The sequence below is a fragment of the Plasmodium relictum genome, assembly GCF_900005765.1.
Source record: "Plasmodium relictum strain SGS1 genome assembly, chromosome: 9".
In the NCBI taxonomy this organism is placed as follows: domain Eukaryota; phylum Apicomplexa; class Aconoidasida; order Haemosporida; family Plasmodiidae; genus Plasmodium; species Plasmodium relictum.
The window spans coordinates 1582157-1605609 of record NC_041687.1 but is presented as its reverse complement, the minus strand read 5'-3'; the positions used below and the strand labels follow the sequence as shown (position 1 = coordinate 1605609).

General features: G+C 18.1%; 6 protein-coding genes across 6 annotated transcripts; 4 read left to right on the top strand and 2 right to left on the bottom strand.

Moving 5' to 3' along the window:
• Nucleotides 1-164: 164 nt before the first annotated feature.
• On the bottom strand, nt 165-1505 carry PRELSG_0943100 (bicoid-interacting protein BIN3, putative; the record flags this gene model as incomplete). The annotated part of the gene is made up of 1 exon (XM_028676886.1): nt 165-1505. The coding sequence occupies one exon, from the start codon at nt 1503-1505 to the stop codon at nt 165-167; it is 1341 nt and encodes a 446-aa protein (XP_028533331.1).
• A 1395-nt stretch (nt 1506-2900) lies between these two features.
• On the top strand, nt 2901-4950 carry PRELSG_0943000 (conserved protein, unknown function; the record flags this gene model as incomplete). Its single annotated transcript, XM_028676885.1, has 3 exons — nt 2901-4511; nt 4677-4819; nt 4923-4950. The coding sequence occupies 3 exons, from the start codon at nt 2901-2903 to the stop codon at nt 4948-4950; spliced, it is 1782 nt and encodes a 593-aa protein (XP_028533330.1).
• Nucleotides 4951-5069: 119 nt separating this feature from the next.
• Nucleotides 5070-7944, bottom strand: ABCB3 (ABC transporter B family member 3, putative; the record flags this gene model as incomplete). Its single annotated transcript, XM_028676884.1, has 3 exons — nt 5070-5101; nt 5220-5382; nt 5740-7944. 3 exons carry the CDS (start codon nt 7942-7944, stop codon nt 5070-5072), a joined length of 2400 nt encoding a protein of 799 aa, XP_028533329.1.
• Nucleotides 7945-10573: 2629 nt separating this feature from the next.
• On the top strand, nt 10574-13583 carry DYN1 (dynamin-like protein, putative; the record flags this gene model as incomplete). The annotated part of the gene is made up of 4 exons (XM_028676883.1): nt 10574-12789; nt 12897-13030; nt 13260-13309; nt 13557-13583. The coding sequence occupies 4 exons, from the start codon at nt 10574-10576 to the stop codon at nt 13581-13583; spliced, it is 2427 nt and encodes an 808-aa protein (XP_028533328.1).
• A 411-nt stretch (nt 13584-13994) lies between these two features.
• CRIPT (cysteine-rich PDZ-binding protein, putative) lies at nt 13995-14744 on the top strand (the record flags this gene model as incomplete). The annotated part of the gene is made up of 4 exons (XM_028676882.1): nt 13995-14055; nt 14298-14355; nt 14467-14541; nt 14666-14744. The coding sequence occupies 4 exons, from the start codon at nt 13995-13997 to the stop codon at nt 14742-14744; spliced, it is 273 nt and encodes a 90-aa protein (XP_028533327.1).
• A 3505-nt stretch (nt 14745-18249) lies between these two features.
• Nucleotides 18250-22992, top strand: PRELSG_0942600 (serine/threonine protein kinase, putative; the record flags this gene model as incomplete). The annotated part of the gene is made up of 1 exon (XM_028676881.1): nt 18250-22992. The coding sequence occupies one exon, from the start codon at nt 18250-18252 to the stop codon at nt 22990-22992; it is 4743 nt and encodes a 1580-aa protein (XP_028533326.1).
• Nucleotides 22993-23453: the final 461 nt, after the last annotated feature.

Below are 23453 nucleotides of genomic sequence, written 5' to 3'. Positions count from 1 at the left end.
AATATAAAATAAGAAATGACACATTAATAATTTTATATTATGATTTAATTAAGTACACAACCTAATAAGAGAAATATTAAAAATATAAAAAAAAAATTTTTTTTTTTATTGCTTCTATATTGTTTAGAAAATTTGTCATTTTCCAAAATATATATATATAAAATTTATATTTTTTGATAAATACAAATAAATCTATTAAACATTCCTACTTTTTTATTTTTATTTTTTTTTTTAACTTGTTCTTCTTGAACATTACAATTAGTTTTGTGTATCAATTTCAATTTGCAACTGTTGTTATATTTACCTTTTGATATATCATCAAAATGCATATAATTTAAGTTAATTTCATGTTTATAAAAATCCCTTTCACTCTTTTTTATTTTATATTTTATTTCATTATGATATTCTAATATAAAATATCCATTTTTCTTTAACATTTTATGAATTAAATCAAAAAAAATTATAATATAATTATCACCGTAATTTAAGTGAATCCATTTTAAAACAGAAAAACATATAATTATGTCATATTTATTTTCTATTTTACTGAATTTTTTATCAAAAATATTAGAACATAAAAAATATACATTAAAAGGAAAATGATAATTATCAGTACTTCCTAATAAATTAGTGTCACCAATAAAATTATAACTTTCATTAAACGATTTGTTTTTATCTTTTATTTCATTTTTATTTTTATTTTCATTCACATTTATCTCTACATCTGAGTTTTTAATTTCATGTTTAATTTTACTTCTTTCTTGTTTTAAATATTCAAATAAAAAGTATAAATCCAGGAATATATCTTTCTGTATTTTAAGCAAATTCTTATTATTTAAAAAAAAATGTAAAATATGCTTTTGATTATAATGCACTAAAATAAACTCAATAAATAATTTTAACAAATAAACGTTTTTGTTTATTAATGAGCAATCTATATCTATACCATTAACAATCTTACACTCATATTTTAAACTTAATAAAAAAGTAGTTACACCAATATTACATCCAATATCTAATATAATTTTGTTTTTAAATATATCTTTTATTAAATTATCAATTTGCGTTAATCTATAATCATTAATAATATATTTATTTTGTAAATACTTGTTTTCATTTAAATTATTTAAACTTTCATTGTTAATACTACTATTATTATTATCGTTAATATTATATTTTCCCTTTATTTCCACTTTTTCTATTTCTTCTATTTCTTTTTTTCTTTCTTTTTTTTCTTTTTCTTTTTCTCTTTCTTCTTTTTCTCTTTCTTTTTTTCTTTCTTCTTTTTCTTTTTCTTCTTTTTCTATTTTTATTTCTCTTTTTTTCTTTTTGTATCTCTCATAATAATAATTTGGAAAATTTCCGTGTAAAAAAATTTTTTTTTTTTTTTTGCATTTATTTATTAGTTTATACCCATATATTGTATTTCTCAAAGGAATCTTAAAATAATTTTTTAATTTTTTAAAATCTTTTTTTTCAATTGTATCAAAAACACAACCTCTCATTCTATTATTGTTTCATTATACTTTTTTTTTTAGTTCATATATTTCTTTTTTAAATAATGTGTTTTTTTTTTTTTTAAATGTTTTTTTTATAAAATTTTAAAATTTTTAGATATGTCAAATTCATAATAAAAAAATATTGCTTAACGTAGTTAAAATTTAAATATATTCAGTCATAAACCAAATATACTTTTGCTAAATTTATAATTAAAAATATATATATAATCAAATAACTCTTAAAAAATTAATATCTCAATTTATATATTTTAGAAGGAAAAAAAAAAAAAAGTGTTTTTTTATTGGATGCTTATTAATATAAATTAAAAAGAGGTTTAATTTAATAAAAAGAATATATTTAAAAATAAAATATAATGTGCAAATAATCATAAAGCATGTATAAATTGAGAGAAAAAAAAGATAAGTATATGGTAAAGATAACATATAAATAATATTTATAAATTTTTTTCTATTTTTTTTTTTTAATTACTTCTTATTTTTCTTATATATTTTTTACTTTTTGTAATGTTTCTTTTTTTTTTTTTTATTGAAGTCTATTTACTTACTATCTTTTTAATTAATTTAAATTTTAATAAAAATAAACTATTTAATTTTCCAGATTTCTTAATAATAGAAGGAAATAATAAAGAATTAATATATATATATATATATATATATATATATATATATATATATATATATATATGTATAAATGGATAACACATCTTTTAGTAATAATAAAATATTACACATTGATAAAAAGAATATTTCATGTAAAAGAAATGGAAAAAAAAATACAAAAGTGAAATAATGATATTATATCAAATGCAAAAATATGTTTACGTTTACGTTTATGTATATATATATATATATATATATATATTTATGTTTAAAAAAATATCTAAAAATTTTTTAATTTTATTATTTTTTACTTTTTTTTTTCTTTAGGCTAAGCCTAATAAATGAAAAAGAATTATAAAATATTCTAAATATTTATAATTTTCAAAGCAATATGATACATTTTCTTTTTCTTATTAGCAGAAATATAATAATCCTCTTTTTTACACTTTTTTTTTTTTATTAAAAAACAACTTTCTTTATATTTTCCTTCTTTTATTTTCATTTTGGAATTTACACATTTTTATTTATTTTTTCAATTTGTGTAAAAAGTTATGTTTTATTTTATTTATTTCATTTTACCTTATTTTATTTTATTTTATTTTTTTTTCATATCTATTCTTTAATATTGTTATTTTATTTTATATCATTTTTTTTTTTTTTTTTTTATATGTAAAGAAAATGTTTATTAAGCATTTTTCTATTTTATCTAATAGTAATATTCTTTTAAAACAAAAAAAAAGAAATATATTTCTTACGAATATTTTTGTTGCAAATTATTTTATGAGTTATTCAATAAATCACAACATTTATTTTAATGAATTTCATCAATTAAATAATTTTTATCCTAATAAAAAAAACATTAAAAATATCAATAGTTTTATTTCTATATATAGGAATATATTATCAAAAAAAAAATGTATTTATGAAACATCAAGATGTAATTTCAAAAGTCGGAAAAATTTAGATAGAAGAAAAGACAATATTTGTAAAATAAAAAGAAAAAAAAGGAAAATATATTATAATTATTTAAAATATATAATTAATCTAAATAGGTCAAATATAAAATGTTTATACCTACAAAAAGCTTTACGTTACTTACAAGGTTATAAAAAAAATATAAGAAAAACTGTCCAAAATAATAAATCAAAGTTTAAAAACAAAGTATATTTATATAAGAAATTATATAATTCTAATAATATAAAAACTTATGAGCTTCTATATAAAAATTCTCATAAAAAAAAAGTAAACTATAGAGAAAACTCTGAAAATTTTAAAAAGGAAGAAAAGGAATATGAAAAAGAATTATTTACAAAAAAAAAAGTGAACTATAATAAGGATGATATTACATATAAAAATAATGAAATGAATTTACATAGTAGCATTGATCAAAACGTGTATAAAAATGAAGAAAAAAATATACTTAAAAAAATAGTTGAAAATAAAGTCAAAAACACAAGTAACAATGTAAATCAAAATTCATATAAAAAGATAGATCAGAATATATCTAAAAAGGTGGATCAAAGTACTAAAGATTTTGATAAACAAATAGAGGAAAAAACACATGAAAAAGGAGAAATGAATATAAAAATAAATGATTTATTACTAGTAGCACTATCTGGATGTATTCCTTTTGTCTGCTTTGGTTTTGTTGATAATTCATTTATGATAATTGCTGGTGATCTCTTTGATTCAACATTTTGTATTTTTTTGGGTTTTAGCACAATGGCTGCAGCAGGCTTAGGAAATTTAACTAGTGACGTTTTAGGGATATTCATAGGAGGTTACATTGAAAAAATAATTGTTTACATAGGGTTTCCAAGAATAAACTTAACAAATAAGCAACTAAAAATGAATAGAACTAGAAGGTATTATTATGTTGGTAGTGCTATAGGTATTGCTATAGGATGTTTATTGGGAATGATTCCTTTATTATTTATAGATAATAACAAATTAGAAGAAAAAAAAAATAGACAGAAAAAAAAAAAATATAATAAATTTCCTAATGCTAATAAAAAACTATTTGAATTTGTTTCTTCTGAAATTCCTAAGTGTATTAATTCCAATTATGCTTTTTTATTTATCGTTGATAAAAATAATAATAATTTTTACTCTTTCATTAATAATGAAATTATTCATTTATCATTGAATGAAGGTGTTATTGGTGAAGTTTACCAAAACAAAAAAGCTATTAACTGTGATATTAATAATCAGTTAAAAAATACTATTTATTCTTACAAACCTAATATTAAAGGAGAAAATAAAAATGATACAAATGATAATAATCATAAAGGTGGTTTTTCAGTAAAAGTTATAGAAAATACAAATTTAATTTTTAATAAACAAAAAATTGATATTCAGCAGATTATAGCAGCACCTATATTTGGTTCAGACGTAATAAGAATAAAAAGGAATTTTAATTTATGATATTTACTAATATATATATATTAATATAATAATTTTTTATTTTGTATTATCAACATATGAAATAAATTTTACAACTTAAATTAATCTATAACATTTTTATTTTTATATTCTTATTAATTTTTTATATTTTAGGAATCCATAATAGGTGTTGTAGTTGTAATTAATGTAAAGAATAAACTTTTTTTTAATAATAAGGATGTTGAATTTTTAAATTTATTTTGTTCTCACATTTCTCATGAAATCGAGGGTGAAAGAAATCTTTGCAGTGCTTTAAAGTAAAATATAAAAAAAAAAAAATTTTATTTTCATTTTTTTTTTTTTTCAATATATTAAAATAAAAATTAAATCACTTTTTTTTCTTAAATTTTTTACTTTTAGGTTATGTAAAAAAATTGTATATGACTAAAAAAAAAAAAAAATAAATCAGTAAATGTATGCATATATACACACAATTTGATTTTTAATTTTTTAAGTATTTTCTTTTTATAGATTTTATGAAAATTTATAATTTATTTGTTTAAAATTTTAAAAATTTTTTTGTCTCGTTAAATAACCATCTATAAAAATAGAAAAAAAAAAAAAAATAAAATAACTAAAATATATATATACATATAAAGTTATATAAATGTGCTTATATTTATTTTTAATAAAAAAAAAAAAATTTATTTTTATTACCCTTAAGAATAAAAATATTGTCACATAAATCTAAATTAGCTTTTTTATGTGTTATATGAATTATTGTTAAATTTTTGAAAGTTGAATTTTTTTTTATATTTTCAAAAATTGTTCTCTCATTATCTTTCCCAAGAGATGATGTTGATTCGTCCAGCAGTAATATCTTCAAAAAAAAAAAAAAGAAAATATAAATATACAATAAATAATAAAATAAATAAATAACATAGAGATAAAGTCTTAACAATAGTATGTGAAAGAATAGTTATAAAAAAAATTGTAAATATATTTAACTGAGATATATATAATACGGATATATTAGGAAGTTCAGAGAATTTAGTAATATATATAAAATAACATAAAATAATTTAACCATTTTATATATTTTCTTTTAAAAAAAAATTATTTTAATAGTCTTATAAATATAAATAGTATAACTTTTTTTTTTTGATTGATTGCGTTTTTATTTGTTATTTTATTTCATTTTATTTTATTTTATTTTATTTTTTTAATTAAAAAATACCTTAGGATATCTAACTAATGCTCTTGCGATACATATTTTTTGCTTTTGAGATGAAGATAACAATTCAGTTTTGTTAGAAACTACTGTTTCATATCTTTTTCTTAATCTACTTATAAATTCATGACTAGTACAACATCTTGATACATTAATTAAATCTATCATATCAAAATTCTTATTATTCATTCCATATATTAAATTTTCTTTTATAGTTGCTTTTAACAACTTGGAATTTTGCTCAACATATGTTATTTTCTCAAAAATCTCACGACTTGAATAACTATTTAATAATTTATTATATAAATATATTTTTCCTTTTGTACATTTATATAAATTTAAAATTAATTTTAAAATTGTTGATTTACCACCTCCACTTTTTCCTATTATTATATTATTTGTGTTCTTATAAATTTTCATATTTATATTTTTTAACACGTAACTAGAAGGATTATTTGAGTATTTAAAAAAAACATTTTTAAATGAAAGAATAACATCATTTTCCTTATTTTTGATATCCTTAAAATATAATGAATTTTCTATATTTTTTTCCTTTTTAAATGATTTTAAATTAGAGATTTCACTTTTATCGTTATTTTTTAATTCTGACTCATTATTTTTATCTATTTTATCTATTTCATTTGTTTTACTATGCATTCTATTTTCTTTTTTTATATCTTCTTTTTTATTCATTTCTATCTCTTCTATATTTAGCTTATTTGTTATGTCCATTTCTCTTGTATGATCATTAAACTTTAGCTTATCTCTATTTCTTATTACATATTTTTTAATTAATTTAATAATGTGATGATATTGATCTACTATATCGTGAATATCAATATAATAATCTAATATGTATATATAAGAATAAATATTATTAATGTAAAAGAAAAAAGATGTGAATGTTTTTTTATCTATCTGATTATTCTTTAATAAAATATCTCCTTGCAAAATAATTAATATATATGTAATAGTCACAAAAAGTTTATTAAGTATCATATAGAATAAATTAAATTGTTCTTTTTTTATTTGCAAATTTAAAATACGATTTAATGAATTTGAATATTTACTGTATTCATGTATTTCAGTACTATATAGTTTAACGATATTCATATTATTTAATGCCTCCAGTGATACTTTAGTATTATGTGCTTTCTGTTTATTTATTGATTTTATCCTTTTTTTTTTCAATTTAGAAGAAATCATTGTCAAAAATGAAGAAAACAAAAAACAGCAAAGAATAACAGTAGATAGTTTTTTATTTAAATAAAATATATAAGAAAAATTAAAAATAATAGAAAAGAAGTTTCTTATAAATGGATTAATATAATATGGTATAATATCTGAGAAATCATGTGATTCTAACGTTAATTTATTTATAACTATGTTATGATTAACCTTATCGTAATATTCATATTCTTTATTCAAATAAATTTGAAATAATATGCTTTTTACTTTTTTTAAACAATCTGCACTTGTAATCATAAATATATAATTTCTTAAGCTACATAAAGATATATTAATAACACGAAAAAAAATACAGTTGCATAATAAATAATAAAAATTATCTAATTTTCTATTTGTTAATTCACTAAATATTAAATTATCAAATTTAGGAATAATTATACTAATAATAGCGCTATTAACCATAACAAATAGGGTTAAAAAAAATATCTCCTTTTTCCATAATATATTTTTACATATCCATAAGAAATTTATCATGTTGTTTTTCTCTATATACTTTTTAGTCATTAACATATAATAATCTGTTTTTGATTTTAATTTTTTTAAAAAAATATAGAATTTTTCTTTACATAAATCATAGCTACTAAGAAACTGATTCTTATAATCTAACTTAAAGCATACTCCTATTTTAATTAAGCATTTGTTGTTTTTTTTTTTTATCATGTTAACTATTTTTTTTTCCAAATTTTTATTCATATTTAAATGTCTTATATTAAAAGAATTTATAAAAGAATATTTCAATATTTTTTTAAACTTAATTATATGTTTATCCTTTTTTCTATATGGAAATTTGTTTATTAATTCAGATAATTTAATTTTTTCCTGTGCATCAAAAAAAAATTTTTTTTTAAATTTACCTATAGCATAATTTCTCTTACTATTAATAATAATTTTTGATTTCATAAAAAATTCATTATGGAAAATTAATAACAATAATGTAACTAAAAGTAATAAGCATTTCGGCATTTTTTGGTCTTAGTCTTAGTCTTAGTCTTACTTAGTCTTAGTGTTTTTTTTTTTTTTTTTAAATATGTAAGCAACTGGTTTAATAAAATGGTTCATCCTGTTAATCAACATCAATATGTTTTCACTAAATTAAAATGTTTACATTAACTATATATGTTTAAACATTTTATAATTCCTTTTTTATAAGCGAAGAAAAAAAAAAAAAAAAAGGATAAAAATAATAATCTTTATTTTTATCTTTAAATTTAAAAAAGAGATTTAGATAAAATTTTATAATCATACATCATTTTAAAAAGTAATTTTCTCTATTAATAATTAAAACAGTAATATTTGTTTACATTCTTATAAAATTATAACATAAATTTATTTTCCCTTTTTGCCTTTTTTTTTTTTTTTTTCTTTTCCTTTTATACATAATATTAGTATTTTAATAGTATTTATTTATACACATATTTATATATAAATTATAATTAATTTTATGTATATTTCAATAAAAATATATACTTATTATATTTATTCATTTTAAAAATATGTGACACTTATAAATTAACAAATAAATCCTACAACTTCTATTTATTTATTAAACATTTCAAACAAATTAAAATGTAATAAAAAAAAAAATTAAAATTACATAAAATGGTTTGATATTTCTTAAAATAAAATGTTTCTTCAAATCATTGTATTATATTTTATTAATAGAGTATTTCAAAAAAAAAATTTTGTAAAATTTTTCATTTAAATTATTTAATAAAATATATTTTATTATGTTAAATTATCTTTTTACTTATATATATTTTATATATATATATTTTTATTAATAAACAAAATGAAAGATGTTCTAACATAATACAATTAAAAAAATGAAATAAGTAATTTAACCTTTATAAAATATTATAAAAAGGCTTTAAGTTTATGTATAAAATATTTAAGTTTGAAAAATATAAAGTAATTTTAAATTTTTTAGTATTATTTATTTTTTTAAAGTGTTAAATTTTAAGATATTTCGTATTTACGTAGAAAAAAACAAGACAATTTATAGCATTATGTTCTAAAGTATCTTTTTTTTCCCTCCAATATAAAATTACTGATAATTTTTTACAACAAATAAAAAAAAATATATACTTAAATTTATTTTAAAAAAAAATAATAATTTTATTTTCTGATAAAAAGTCTATATATAAAATATATTCAAATATTATAAATAAAATTATTATTCTTAAATAGTTCATTTACACATATAATGTACTAAAAAATAAAAAAATTTATATCATGTGAATTATACATATATATATATTACTACATAAATTAGATGACAAAACAAAAACAATATAAAAAGAGAGAGAAAAAAAATAATAATACAATAAAATTAGATAATGAAAAAAATAGAAAATACAAAAATAGTAATGTGAAAACAACATATATAAAATAAGAATAATAAGAAAAAAAAAAAAAATGTAAAATTAAAAATTTTATTTCTAATTATTTTATTATTTTTTTTTTTTTTAATTCTATTTTATTAAATATTTTATTTTCATTCTATTTAAATTATTTTTTAATTAAAAAAAAAAATTATTTAATCGTGCTACTCTGTAAAGAATCTTAAAGATATGTTTATGTAAATATAATTTTTTTAAAACCTTTTTTGTTAATATATATATACTTTTCCCTTTTTCTTTTTTTATATAAAGATTAAAATGAACATTATAATAGACATTTAAATTTAATATCCTAAATTTTTATTTCCCTTGAAAATTTATGAGAATGTTTTTTAATAGTAAAAAGAGATTATATATAAAAAAACTATAAGCTTAAGAAAAAAAAAAAAAAAGTGTAAAAAAAAAGTCAATCATAAAATATATATTTATGTTTCATTTCTATTCTAACAATAATTAAACATGTATGTGGCAAGTTAAACATTTTTAAAATTTTAGCGATGTAATTATGCAATTGTATATATATAATACTTTTATACATATATTTAATTTTGAATAAAAATTTTATACTTTTTTTTTTTTATTTTTTCTAAAATTATTTTTATTATTACAAAATTACCCATATATTTTCAATAAAATTTTTTATATTCTATAATTTTTTTTTTTAAGATATATATATTTAAAAAAAATTATAATTAACATAAAATAGGAAGAAGATAAGCAGAGTAACATATTTGATAAAATATGAATATATTTATCTATTTGAAATAGTAAAGATAAAAAATCCTTTTTTTTTAGGGGAAATAAAGTGAATATACAAGTAACAGATATGTATCTTTACTTCAAAAATAAAATAAAAGAATTTTTTACAAATTTATATAGAGAAAAAATATATATATATATAAATAAATGAATATATATATATATATATATATATATATATATATATATATATATATATATATATATACATGTATGATAAAGAAGAGACATTTTTATACACATGTTTTCAAAAATAATAAAAGTCGTTAAAATACCATATAAAAAACAAAGAAATTAATAGAAAAAACCCAATTGCACGTATAATACTTCTTACAAGAATAAACTTATGTATTTATAAATTGAAAATATTTTTTTGTCATTTTTTTTGTTATTTTTTATTTTATTTATTTATTTTTTTTAAAATGGAGTCTTCCATGTATAATAATTTACGTAAATTAATTAATATAATTGATGAGCTAAGAGATATAGGATTGCAAAAATATATAAACTTGCCCCGAATTTGTGTTGTAGGAACACAAAGTAGTGGTAAAAGCAGTGTTTTAGAATCTATTGTTGGTTTAGATTTCTTGCCAAGAGGAGAAGGTATTGTAACAAGAAGACCAATCGAATTTCGATTAATTCACATTAATGAAAATAGTGAATTTAAACATTGGGCAGTGTTTGAAAATGAGAAAAATAAAAAATATGTTGATTTTAATGAAGTAAGAGATCAAATAAATAGATTAACAGATGAATTAGCAGGAAAAAATAAAGGTATTATTGATGAACCTATAGTATTAAATATTTATTCTGTCAAATGCCCAGATTTATCTTTAATTGATTTACCTGGTATTACTAGAGTACCATTGAAAAATTCTGATCAAACTGATGATATTGAAAGATTAACAAGAGAAATGGCATTCAGATATGTTAAAGATCCTAGAACAATTATTTTGGCTGTTTTACCAGCCAATGCTGATATGTCTACTAGTGATGCTTTACAAATTGCAAGAAAAGTAGATCCTAAGGGACTAAGAACGATTGGTGTTATCACAAAAATAGATTTAATGGATAAGGGAGTTGATGCTAGTAAAATGTTGATGAATGATGAAATCAATTTAAGACTAGGATATACAGGTGTAATAAATAGATCAACAGAAGATATAAAAAAAGGAAAAAGTATACCTGAATCTTTAAAAGATGAACTAGAATTTTTTCAAAATCATCCAGTATATAAAAAATTACCTCCATCTTTGTATGGTACTAATTCACTTACTGATAAATTAACCAAAGTTTTATTAAGACATATAAAAAACTTTTTACCTGATATAAAAGTAGAAATTAATGATAAAATGAGATTAATAAATGACAAATTATACGAACTAGGAAATAATGTACCTATTGATGCAACAAAGAAAACACAAATATTGTGGTCAATGATTAGTGATTATTGTGAAATTTTTAAGAATACTTTAAAAGGAAAATATGATAAAAGATTACAGGTTTTTATTGAAAATAATGATATTATATGTGGACTTAAAGTTAGAAGTATTTTTAACGAATTTTTAGATGATTATGTTGGAAAAAATGTAACTAGTGAATTAACAGATAACGATATTGATGATGCCATTTGTTTGCATGAGGGAGATAGTTTACCTGGATTTCCTTCCCCTGATACTTTTGAATTTTTAATTTTACCACACTTAAAAAAAATTAATGCACCTGTATTAGACTGCTTAGATAAAGTAAGTCAAACACTAGAAATTTTATCTCAGAAAATTGCTAATCGTGTTCTAAATAGATTCCCTAAATTATCAGAGCAAGTATTAGAGCTATCTCAAAATATTTTACTTAGAGAAAAAGAAAATACACAAAATATTTTAGAGAATTTTATTGAAGCAGAAACAAATTATTTATTTACAAATGATGTTTCATATTTAATAGAACATGGTAGTATTATTAATGCAACTGAAGAAGATCAAAATGAAAATGTAAATCAAAATTATAATCAACAGAAACAGCAATCTAACATGCCCAATTCCAATGTTGATAATGTGCAAAACAAATATTTTCCAAATATGATGAATGATCAAGAATACATCACTGGAAAAGCTGCTAAATTTGTGAACAGTGCACAAAAATCAGTCATGAATATTTGGAATGCAAAGGAAAAAAAAAAAACAAGGTACAATTCACAATTTATTCAGGAGATTAGACGTAGATTAGATTGTTATTTTAATATTGTTTTAAGAAATGTTAGAGATAGCGTACCTAAGATTATTGGGTACTTTTTAATAAGAAAGTTGCAGGAAAAAATGCAGTTTGAATTATACTCAGATTTAAACAGCGAGCAAAAATTATATGAATTATTAAATGAACCACCTAATGTAGTAAAAGAAAGAGAAGTCCTAAATAAACAGTTAGAAATATTAAAAAAAGCCAACCAAGTCCTTTTAAAAGATCCAAATATTACTTCTATTAATTTAGATTTATTTGATGCTAATTATGAACAAGATTTAATAGATTTTCAAAAAAGTTTAAAAAGCAGTAATAATCAGTATTCACTTAATATGCATAATCAACACTTTAAACCAAATCATAACACTTCTCAAAACAACATGCATAATATTAATGACAATTTGTCTTTAAGGTTAAAATATATATGCATTAATATATAATTCCTTTTTAAAAAAACATTTTTTTTTTTTTTTTTCACATACTTTTATTTTTATGTATTTTTTTTTTTTTTTTAATCAGCAAGCGCAATCATATAAATTCAAGTCCAAATACTTCATCTAATTCATTAAATTCAAATTTAATGAAACATAATAGTATGCTAAATCAAAAGATAAGTAATGGCCCATCTTATAGCCAGCAAACACATATCAATTGTAATTAAATATATAAAAAATAAAAATATTCAAATATATTCTTTTACATTTATATTTATTTTTCTTCAGAATTCATGTGTTTCTTTTTATTTTATTAAATAAAATACATATTATTTGATATATAATTGTATATTTAATTATATATTACGCTCTTTTACATATAATTTTATATTCTTTTCTTTTTTTAACTTGTTTAAAATTATTTTTATTTTTATCCTTTTTTATGTAGCTGATTCAAAAGGAAAACATTTATTTGAAAAAGAGCCTTTAAAGAAAAAAGTAATTTTTTTTTTTTTTTTGTATATATGAAATTTATGTATAATATACATTTTCTTACATATAACTGTTTCTCTATTTTTATTTTTAACAAAATATTAAAATTTTAATTATACCGTTTGAATTCTTTTCTATTTTCACTATTTGCATATTTTTTTTTTCTTTTTTTTTTTTTGATTTTTAATATTTTATGTCCTTACATTTATATAATTGTTTCAACAATAAATACCTATATATTTTTTTTTCTTAGGTACAATATAACCCTTTATTCGATTAGTAAATCTTTCCGACTAAAAACGTTTTTTTTCTAATGTATATAAATTCATTTGTTTAATTTTAAGTATTTAATTTTTTATTGAATTATTTACTTTTTTCCTTTTTATTTTTTTAGTAAAATTTATACAGTACATAAATTTGAAGAATAATATAATAAAAATAAATATTTAATAGTTTCCATAATTTTGCTATGTATTTATATATTTTCACTTGTGTAAAACATTATTACATATTTTTTAATTTGTTAAAATATATATTAATCTTATTTAAAAAAAAAAAAAAAAAATACACTTTTTAACTAATAAATTAAAAAAAAAGGAATTTAAGTAATGATAAAAAATTTTTAAATAGCAAAAAATTTATATATAATGAATTTAAAAAAAATCATTTATAATTTAATAAAGAAATAAAAATGCCTTGTGATAAGTGTGAACAAAAATTAAAAAAATTACCAACTCCTGATGTAAATAACAGTAATAATTTATAATTTCACTATTAATGCATATATATTTTTTGTTCCTTTAACTTTTTTAATCAACTATTTTATACTTTAAAAGTGTAAATTTGCCTTTTCATATGCTATAGTATTAAGAACACTCTTTAAATTAAAATATTTTCATTTCAAGTTTTTTGAATAAAAATATATTTTATTTTTTTTAAAATGTTGAATATTATAATTTTTCTTTAAAAAAATTAAGAAACTTTTACCTTTTAGGTTCAAATAGATCTATTGGAGTTAATAAATTGTTGGAATACCGCAATAATAAACAAAAGTAACTTTTATATATTGTGTAAAAATATATTTTATTTTATAATTATATTTTTAACTTAAAAAATTAATTGAAGACGATATTTATTATTTTATTTTATTTTTTCTTTAATAGATTCAATCCTAATAGTAGGAAATGTAAAAAATGCAATAGTCAACTTCATTTTGACGGAAAATATTGTTCTATATGGTAATTATAATGAAAAAATTACAACATATATATTTTTTAATCTTAATTCGTATATAATATTATTATACATTAATAAGATATTAAAAAGAATAATTTTCTATATTTTTTAATTTTTTTTTATTAGTTCTTATAAATTAGGAAAATGTCACTTGTGCGGTAAAACTATAACAGATAATTCTTCCCATAACATGTCAATTATATAAATAATTATAATTTCAATATAATGCAAATAATAAAATTCTAAAAGATAAAAAGGAAACTTATTTACATTTAAAACACTTCAGCATACAATAGATATTTTCAATTTATACTAATTTTTTTAATATATTTAGAAGGGTGAAATTTTTTTATTTATTTAAATACTTCACTTATTACTATTTTTGTTTTTTTATTATGTAAAATATTTGAAAGATTTTTTTTTTTTCATATTATTTAATAAATTTTTAAAGTCCATAAAAACAAAATTTCAAATAGAGTCATATATTTTATTCCTATATTCTTAAGTATTAATAAAATTTCTGAAATATTTATTATAAGCTTTTTTTTAACTTTTAAATATAAAAATGAATACATTCATTCTGCATTTAATAAACCAATTTTCTTCTGCCTTTTAATATAATTAAAGAAACTTGCTAATATATCTTAATATGTCGTTTCTGGTATTAAATAAAAAATGTGTAAGAAAAAAAAAATAAATATTATTAAATATACTATATTTATAGTTAAAATGAAAAACAATATGAGTTTAATAGAAATTTTCTACATAAAAAATATTTTAAGTTCTTATTTCTTTAGATAATTTACTTTTTTTCTATCTTTTTTTTTTCTTTTTATTGATTTAGGATCCTATAAAAAATACAATAATTTTACTAGATAAATTTTTTTTTTTTATTTTAATTTGCCAAGTGTATTTTATGCTTTGTTATAAAGTAAATATAACATTGATAAATAATTATTAATCTACTATAAAACTTCACATATTAATAATATATAAAAAAACAATATAGTTCATTAATTAATCTGTTTTGTAATAACTAAACTATTTTTAATTTTAATAATTAAAAAGTTCACATGCATAAAACTATAATATTTTATTGGAATTATATATAATTCTGTAAAGATTATTATGTTGTCATACTATTTAAGTCTTGAACTTTTAAAAATAGAATGTTAAGTGCACTAGATAGCAGTGTATTTAACAACTGTATAAATCCCAAAAAAAAAAAAATTAAATTGTTAAAAAAAGCAAAAAAAAAAAAAAATTGTCAAAAAAAACAAAAAAAAAAAAAAAAAAATAGAAAATTATGACAAGAAAAATTAAGATTATCTTAAACTTTGCACCTTAATATGGCAACAATTAAGAAAAAAAAAAAAAAAATACGATTCTAAAAGTGTAAAAATTTGAAGATATTTACGAAAATTATATGTGTGAAGAAAAAATAAAAATATATACATGTTTTAGCATATATATCTATAATAATAAATAAATATATATTCTTATGTATGCATATATATAAATTACTGAATAAAAACTACTATATATATAAATTTTATGCATTTAATCAAATAGATACATACATGTGTAGACATATAAATATACATATATATATTTGTATACCAATATATATATACATGTTTATATTAATTTTATAATTTCACTGTTATATTAATGTATTACCATATGAAAAAAAAAAAATATATATAAATATTTCTATGAAGAGTGATAAATATATTTTGTTAAAGTTACAGATATAAATAAGAAAAAAAAATTTTAGTAAAACTATTTAGCACTCCAAATAAGAAAAAAAAAATTCCAGATATATAATGTTGTTTTAATATTTTAAAATATGTAAATTTTTATCACAGTAAAAATCATATTTTATGGAACATTTATAATATAATGTCCTATAAAATTATATAATGTATTTTTTTTTTTATTATCAAAAGTTCAATTTATAAATAATATTTATTATTCATATTTTTTTTTTTTTTATTTTTTTTTTGGCTTTTATTTTTTTTTTTTTTTTATGATATACACTACACTAATAATTTTTATGAACATGAGGAATACAAAATATGCTTAATGAATAAATATTTAAGTGCATTTCTGTACTACGTCATTTATTTATGAACAGTTCAGAAATATATATAATTATAGTAATATAGAAAAAAGTGTAAATATATATATATATACATATATATTTAATTTTGTTGCGTTGGATACATTAACACTTGTATTTTCCTGTTATGGGAGAAAAACATAGAAAAAGATAATGTAAAAATTAAGGTGTCATAAAGGAAAATACATTTTTTTTTTTTTTTGTTCTTTGCTATCATAAAATTATATTTGTGAAAATATATATTTTCTAAAAAAAAAATGTAAAATGCACACATAAATTTTATCATTTTTATAAAATGATTTATCATTAAAATGACATTTTTTTTTTTTTTTTATTTGGTTTTTTTTTCCTGTATTAGTACAAACATTTGTTCTTAATATAATCTAAAAAAAGAGAGAGAAAGAAATTTAAGCTATGAAAATAAAAAAAATAATGAAAAACAAAATAAATTTCTTAATTTTAATCATATATAAAGAAACCAATTTTTTGTTATATTTTTTTTTATATATATTTTCATATAAATAGACAGGAATTCAGCTTTACAAATGATTTTCTACTTATTATATATAAATATGTGTTAATTTAATAATAATAAAAAAACAATAACAAAAATTAAAAATTCTTAATTATTATTATTTAAAATAAACATTTGTTAGTATTAATATTTTTATATGTCTATATATTTATAAAAGTTTTTATTTAAGTCTTTTTTGTTTTTTTTATGCAGATGTAATATATAAAAATGCTTCAATTGTATCCTTGTCAACAACTTTTTATTCATATTGTCTAAATAACTTTTGTCATTAATTTAATTTTTAATTTTGTTCCTAATATATATTTTAGTTTTAGTTTTAATTTTTTTTTTTTTCTTTTTTTTTTTTTTTTTTCATAATAATCTATTATATAAAGATGTGTCAATTGTATTTTCATTAATAACTTTTTGTTTAAATTTGTATGAATTTATTATATTGTCAATATTTGTATTTTTAATTTTGTTTGTAGTTTTTATTTTTTTATTATTATTTCTTTTTTCATTTTTGATGTTTTTATTAATTTGATTAATATATTTATTGATTCTATTTTATTCTGTATCTCTGTAGAAAAAAAAAAAAAATAATTATTGTAGAAACTATTATAAATAATTAAGTTGTATAAAATAAGAAAAAAAATTAAATAAAATTATTACTGTGATTTACAGCTTTAGAATAATACTACGGAAAAATATATTGATAAACATAACAACTACAAAATTAATTTGAAGAGACTGAGTTATACCACAGTATTGAAAACTAATTTTACGTGTATTATAGAATTAATTTGATTAAATGATAATAAATTAAAAATAGAAAATAGGAGTTTGGATAAATAGAAGATAAAATAAAATAAAACAATAGAATTGAAAGAAAAATTATTACAATAATAAATATATGTATTTTTAAGTATATATTATTATAGAAAAAATTAATTAAAAATATATACATATTACAGAAATATAATTATATTAAAATATTTATAATACTGAGTCATAGGATAATCTATAATAATAATAGGAAAATAGATTGATTTAAAAAAAAAATAAAATAAAAATATGGATCTTTCAAATAATAAAAAAAGTATTAAAACAGTAAATAATAATTCAAAAGATAATAATGAATTAGTTGAAAAAAATTATAAAAGAAATTATACAAAAAACAAGAAAAACGAAGAAATTAAAATTGGCTCTAATTTATCTGTTAATAATGATGTTTTACAATTACCAAGTGTATTACACAATCAAATAAGAATAGTTAGAACGAATGATAGCTGTTTTAAAGATTATATAGTTTTAAATAATTTAGGGAAAGGAACTTATGCACAAGTATGGAAAGTGAGGCATAAAATTACAAATGAAATTTTTGCAGCTAAATTGTTACAACCAAATCAATTTCCAAAAGAATCCTTTAATAGAATCGTTGAAATGTTTACAAAAGAAATAATTAATTTAGCTATATGCCAATGCCCAGGTGTGATAAAGTTACATAAAGTTATAGGAGGGAAGGAGGGATGGATACTTATACAAGATTACGCAAATGACGGTACATTGTGGAAAGAAAATTTATCAAGCAATATGAGTGAAGCATTCCTATATTTTATACAATTACTGCAAGGAATGTGGTATATTCAAGATATGAATATTGTTCATAGAGATTTAAAACCTACCAATATTTTAAGATATGATAACAAGAGAATTGTCATAGCTGATTTTGGGTGGTCAGAACATATTGATTCTTGTAATTTACATCCATCTGAATGGCCTGGAACTTTAGAAATAAATCCACCTGAAGTATTAAGAAATACGGGACCTATGACAGAAAAAATCGATAACTATGCTCTTGGTATGAATATGATTTTATTTATATCTGGTAGATTTGTGTGTAGGCAAAAAGGTATAGAATGTTCTAAAGTTGCACAAACTATTCTAAAAACTGTTCATAATTTAAGACATTCTAAACCACCTAGCAGATTTAGAGAGAATTTGAAAGCGTGGGATTTATTTGTCAAATTAACCTCATCGAATCCAAACGAACGACTAAGTTTACAAAATGTCTTAGACCATCCATGGGTTACTGAAATGTTAAATAATTTTAGCTTAAGGAATTCAAAATTTTTATGGCATGAAAAAGTTAAAAGTAGGTGGATATATTTACTATCAAATAATTGGAATTTTTTCAAAAATATTTCTTCTATATCTAATAGTAAAATAAATAAATATAATGAACCAGAAAATGTAGATACTTCTACATCGAAGAATAGCAATAAAGCAACTGTTATCATAAATGGCGACTCTCAAAAAGAAAAAAATAAATATTCTCATTCTTGTATTAAAAATGACTATGAAATTCTTTTTTATATGATGAAAAATAATTTTAAAAGCAGATTTAATTGCTGTTCCGTTAAGAAAAATTATCAGAACTGTAAAAATAATGGAAATAAAACTAAGAACAATAAAGAAAATCAAAATAATATCAAATTTGATGTTAAGAAAAAGAATAATTCCAATAGCAATTTAGATGGTACTAGTTTCATTGAAGATGGAAAAAATGAAACTTTTGTGAATAGTAATTTCACAAATAAAAAAGAGAATTTTTTAAAAAAAAATGAAGAAATTATAAAAAGTAAAAGTGATAGTATTACAAATGAAAATGATAATATTATATATCAAAATGAAAATTTTATACAAAATAATAAAAATGATTTTTTTTTATATAATAAAAAGGAAAAACATAAAAATAGCAGTATATGTGAAATAAATACACAAAATAATAATTATAATGATGTCGATAAAGAAGAAGAAGAGGAAGAAGAAGAAGAAGAAGAAGAGGAAGAAGATGAAGAAGAGGAGGAAGAAGATGAAGAAGAGGAGGAAGAAGATGAAGAAGAGGAGGAAGAAGATGAAGAAGATGATGATGACAATGAAGCTAATAATGATGAAGAGAATGATAATGATGATGCATTAGATAATAATAATAATAAAGTTGTGTATATAAAAAACAACAAAAAAGGTAATAAGAAAAATAATATAATTCAAAATATTCAAGATAAATGCTACAGTAACAGTGAAATAGATGATTTTATGAACTATGATAATAAAAAAAATTATTATTTTAATGATATAGAAGATATAAAAAATTTATTAAATAATATAAGCAGTAAGAATAATAAAAAGGGAACTAATAATAGTAGTGATCATTGTATTATTCCGAAAAGTGATTTAATTATTTCTATTGATAAAAATAAAGAAGAGAATAACTTCAATGAAAAAGAATCTAAATTATTTAATAAAGAAAAACAAAAAAAAAAAGAGGAAGTATCATCAAATCACATGAAAAGAAATTATTCTAGTAAAATAGATGATACATTTATTAATTTTGTTGAAACGAAAAATTTGAATATATCTAAAGATCTAATGAAAAATGATTTGTTAGAAAAAATTAATAAAATAAGCGAAGAACGATTATTTGATCACAAATTATTAATAAATGAGAAATCAAAAGTAGATTTAGAAGATACAAAAAAAGAGAACAAATTAAAGCAAAGAGATGATTCATCGAAAAAAGAAAATGAAGATGAGGATTATATCAAAATATATACTAAGAATTTTAATGTTAACACAACAATAAAGAATAGGAAATCTATCAAAAAAAAGGATTCTTTCTCGGAAGAAATTAATTCTTTGCTTAAAAACTCAAAAGAATTAAAGAAAAAACTAAAAAAAAATTTAAATAACCTATATGAAATCAGCTTGGACGAAAAAAATAGCAATAATATATATTTTTACAATGATGATAATAATAGCCAGTTTAATTACATACGTGAAAATAAGAGCACTGGTAATGGAAAAAGAAATAGTAACAAACTTCGTATAAGTATTAACGATATGAATAATGAAAGAGACTTTAAAAATGACTTAGAAAATTTAGATATTAGCTTAAAGGAAAAAATGGAAATATTCAATAGAAAGAAAATACATATAAATGCTGATAATTTATTTTCTTGTCAAAAGGAAGATCCAGAAGGTAATGAAGTAAAAAAAAACAATAATGAAAATTTAGAGACTAATTTCAATAATGAAAATATTGTATTAAAAAAAAAAAATAAGAATAATTCCATATTTTTTGACACAAAAATGGATAAAAGTATTGATGATTTAGAAAAAGTAGATACTGCAGATGATTCAATTAGTACACATAAAAATGAAGGAATATGCAATTCTGTTAAGCAAAAAAATTGCTTCAATAAATCCCAAAATATTTATAAAAGTCTTATTGATAATAGCTTTAAAAAAAATAATAATAAAAATTATACAAATTATATGGAGAACTTAAATAATAATGAAAAATTAAATAATGTAGAAACATTGCCAAAGATAACTACCAAAAATTATTTAATTAATAACAAAATAGATATAAAATTAAAAATGAATGATAAATCATTAATTAATAATAATGAAAATATATACAATTATGAAAAATATGCAAATAATACAGAAGTAAATAATAGAAATGACAAATGTTCTGGCATTGATATGAATAGCAATGAAGATAATAGCATTGATAAAAATATAATTAATGATATGGATAAAAATAAAGAAAAAAATAATAATATTAAATATACAAATAACAATAGTAATAGTAATTTCTTATTTATAACAAAAAAAAAATCGCAAAATGAAAATTATATAAAGGATGATACAGAGATTGTTATTAATGATCATAATGATAAAAAAAATTTAATTTCAATACCAATTAAAAAAAGTGGTATTTCAAAGAATACTATTGATTTATCGAACAAAAGTAACAAAAATTGTACTTCGGATAACAAAATCTCATCAAATTACTTAAATAGTAGTAATGCTTGTTCAGATGCTAATGATATTATTATTAATAATTTTGTCAATAATACAAAAAATAAAAATTCAGTTAACTGTTTTAATAATGTCGAAAATGACAGTAGCACCTTCTATAATAAAAAACAAAATTTTTTTTTGAATAAAAAAAGTTATTTAAAAAGTGATCCATCTATAAAAAATTCATTTAAATCATGTGAAACAAGAGACTTTAGGGAGGTTAAGATAGATTATTTTCCTTATGATATTAATATAAGTAATGATGATAATAATGATAAAGTAAATTTTATGAATTTATTAAAAACCTTTGATAACAATAATATTAAAACAGAAAAAGAAAAGCATTTAATAAAATTTGCTAATCCTTTTATAATTAATTCTAAGGAAACTAAAATAGAGAAAAATGAAAATAAATTATTGGAAGATCTTACTACAAACGAGAAATTATTACAAAATAAAAAATTATATAAATCAATTAATAAAGAAAAAGATGAAAAAAATTTAATACATCATAAAATAATTAATAATATAAATAATCATAATATCTTATTACATTATAAAGATGAGTCAAAAATATTTGATGAAATAAAAAATAATGAAATTATTACTCATACATATATAGACAACAATAATAATAATAATAATAATTATAACAAATCTCCTATATACCATTACATGAATAATCATATAAATAATATAAATAGTTATACAAAATCTTCTATCTGTTTTGATGAAAGTATTAAAGAAAACTTTGCAAAAACATCAAGTTCTTCAACATTTGATTACAGTGATTTTGATTTACACTATTCTTCAAATAAAGATATTGTTGAATCATTTAATACTGAATATAAATTAACACCTAGAGAAAAGTACATTTTACAAAAGAAAAAAAATCAGGAAAATACAATTTTCAGTCAAAATAATACAAAATGTCAAATAAATTAATTTTTTAAACAAGAAATAAAAACACAAAATGAAGTTTTATTTAATAACTTTTTATAAATATTTTTATACAACAATCATAATTAAACGTTTATTTACTTATTACTTTTCTTTTTGCATTTTCTATGTTTTATTTAAACTTTTTATGTTATTCAATGAATATTTAAATATTATTTTAAATATAAATAAAAAAAAGTATGCAATCATTTATTTATATATCCGTCTACATATATATATATATATATATATATATATATATATATATATATATATATATATATGTAAAAGTTAAATGTATGAAGAATTAACTAAAAAATGCACTATATAATTAGAGAAATAAAAAGAAGAGTAAAATTATTTTTTAATTTATTTTTTGTGTTTTTATATTCTTTTTTTTCAATGTATTTTCTTATTTACTTGTATAAAATAAGAAAAATAAAATATATATATATATATATTATTAA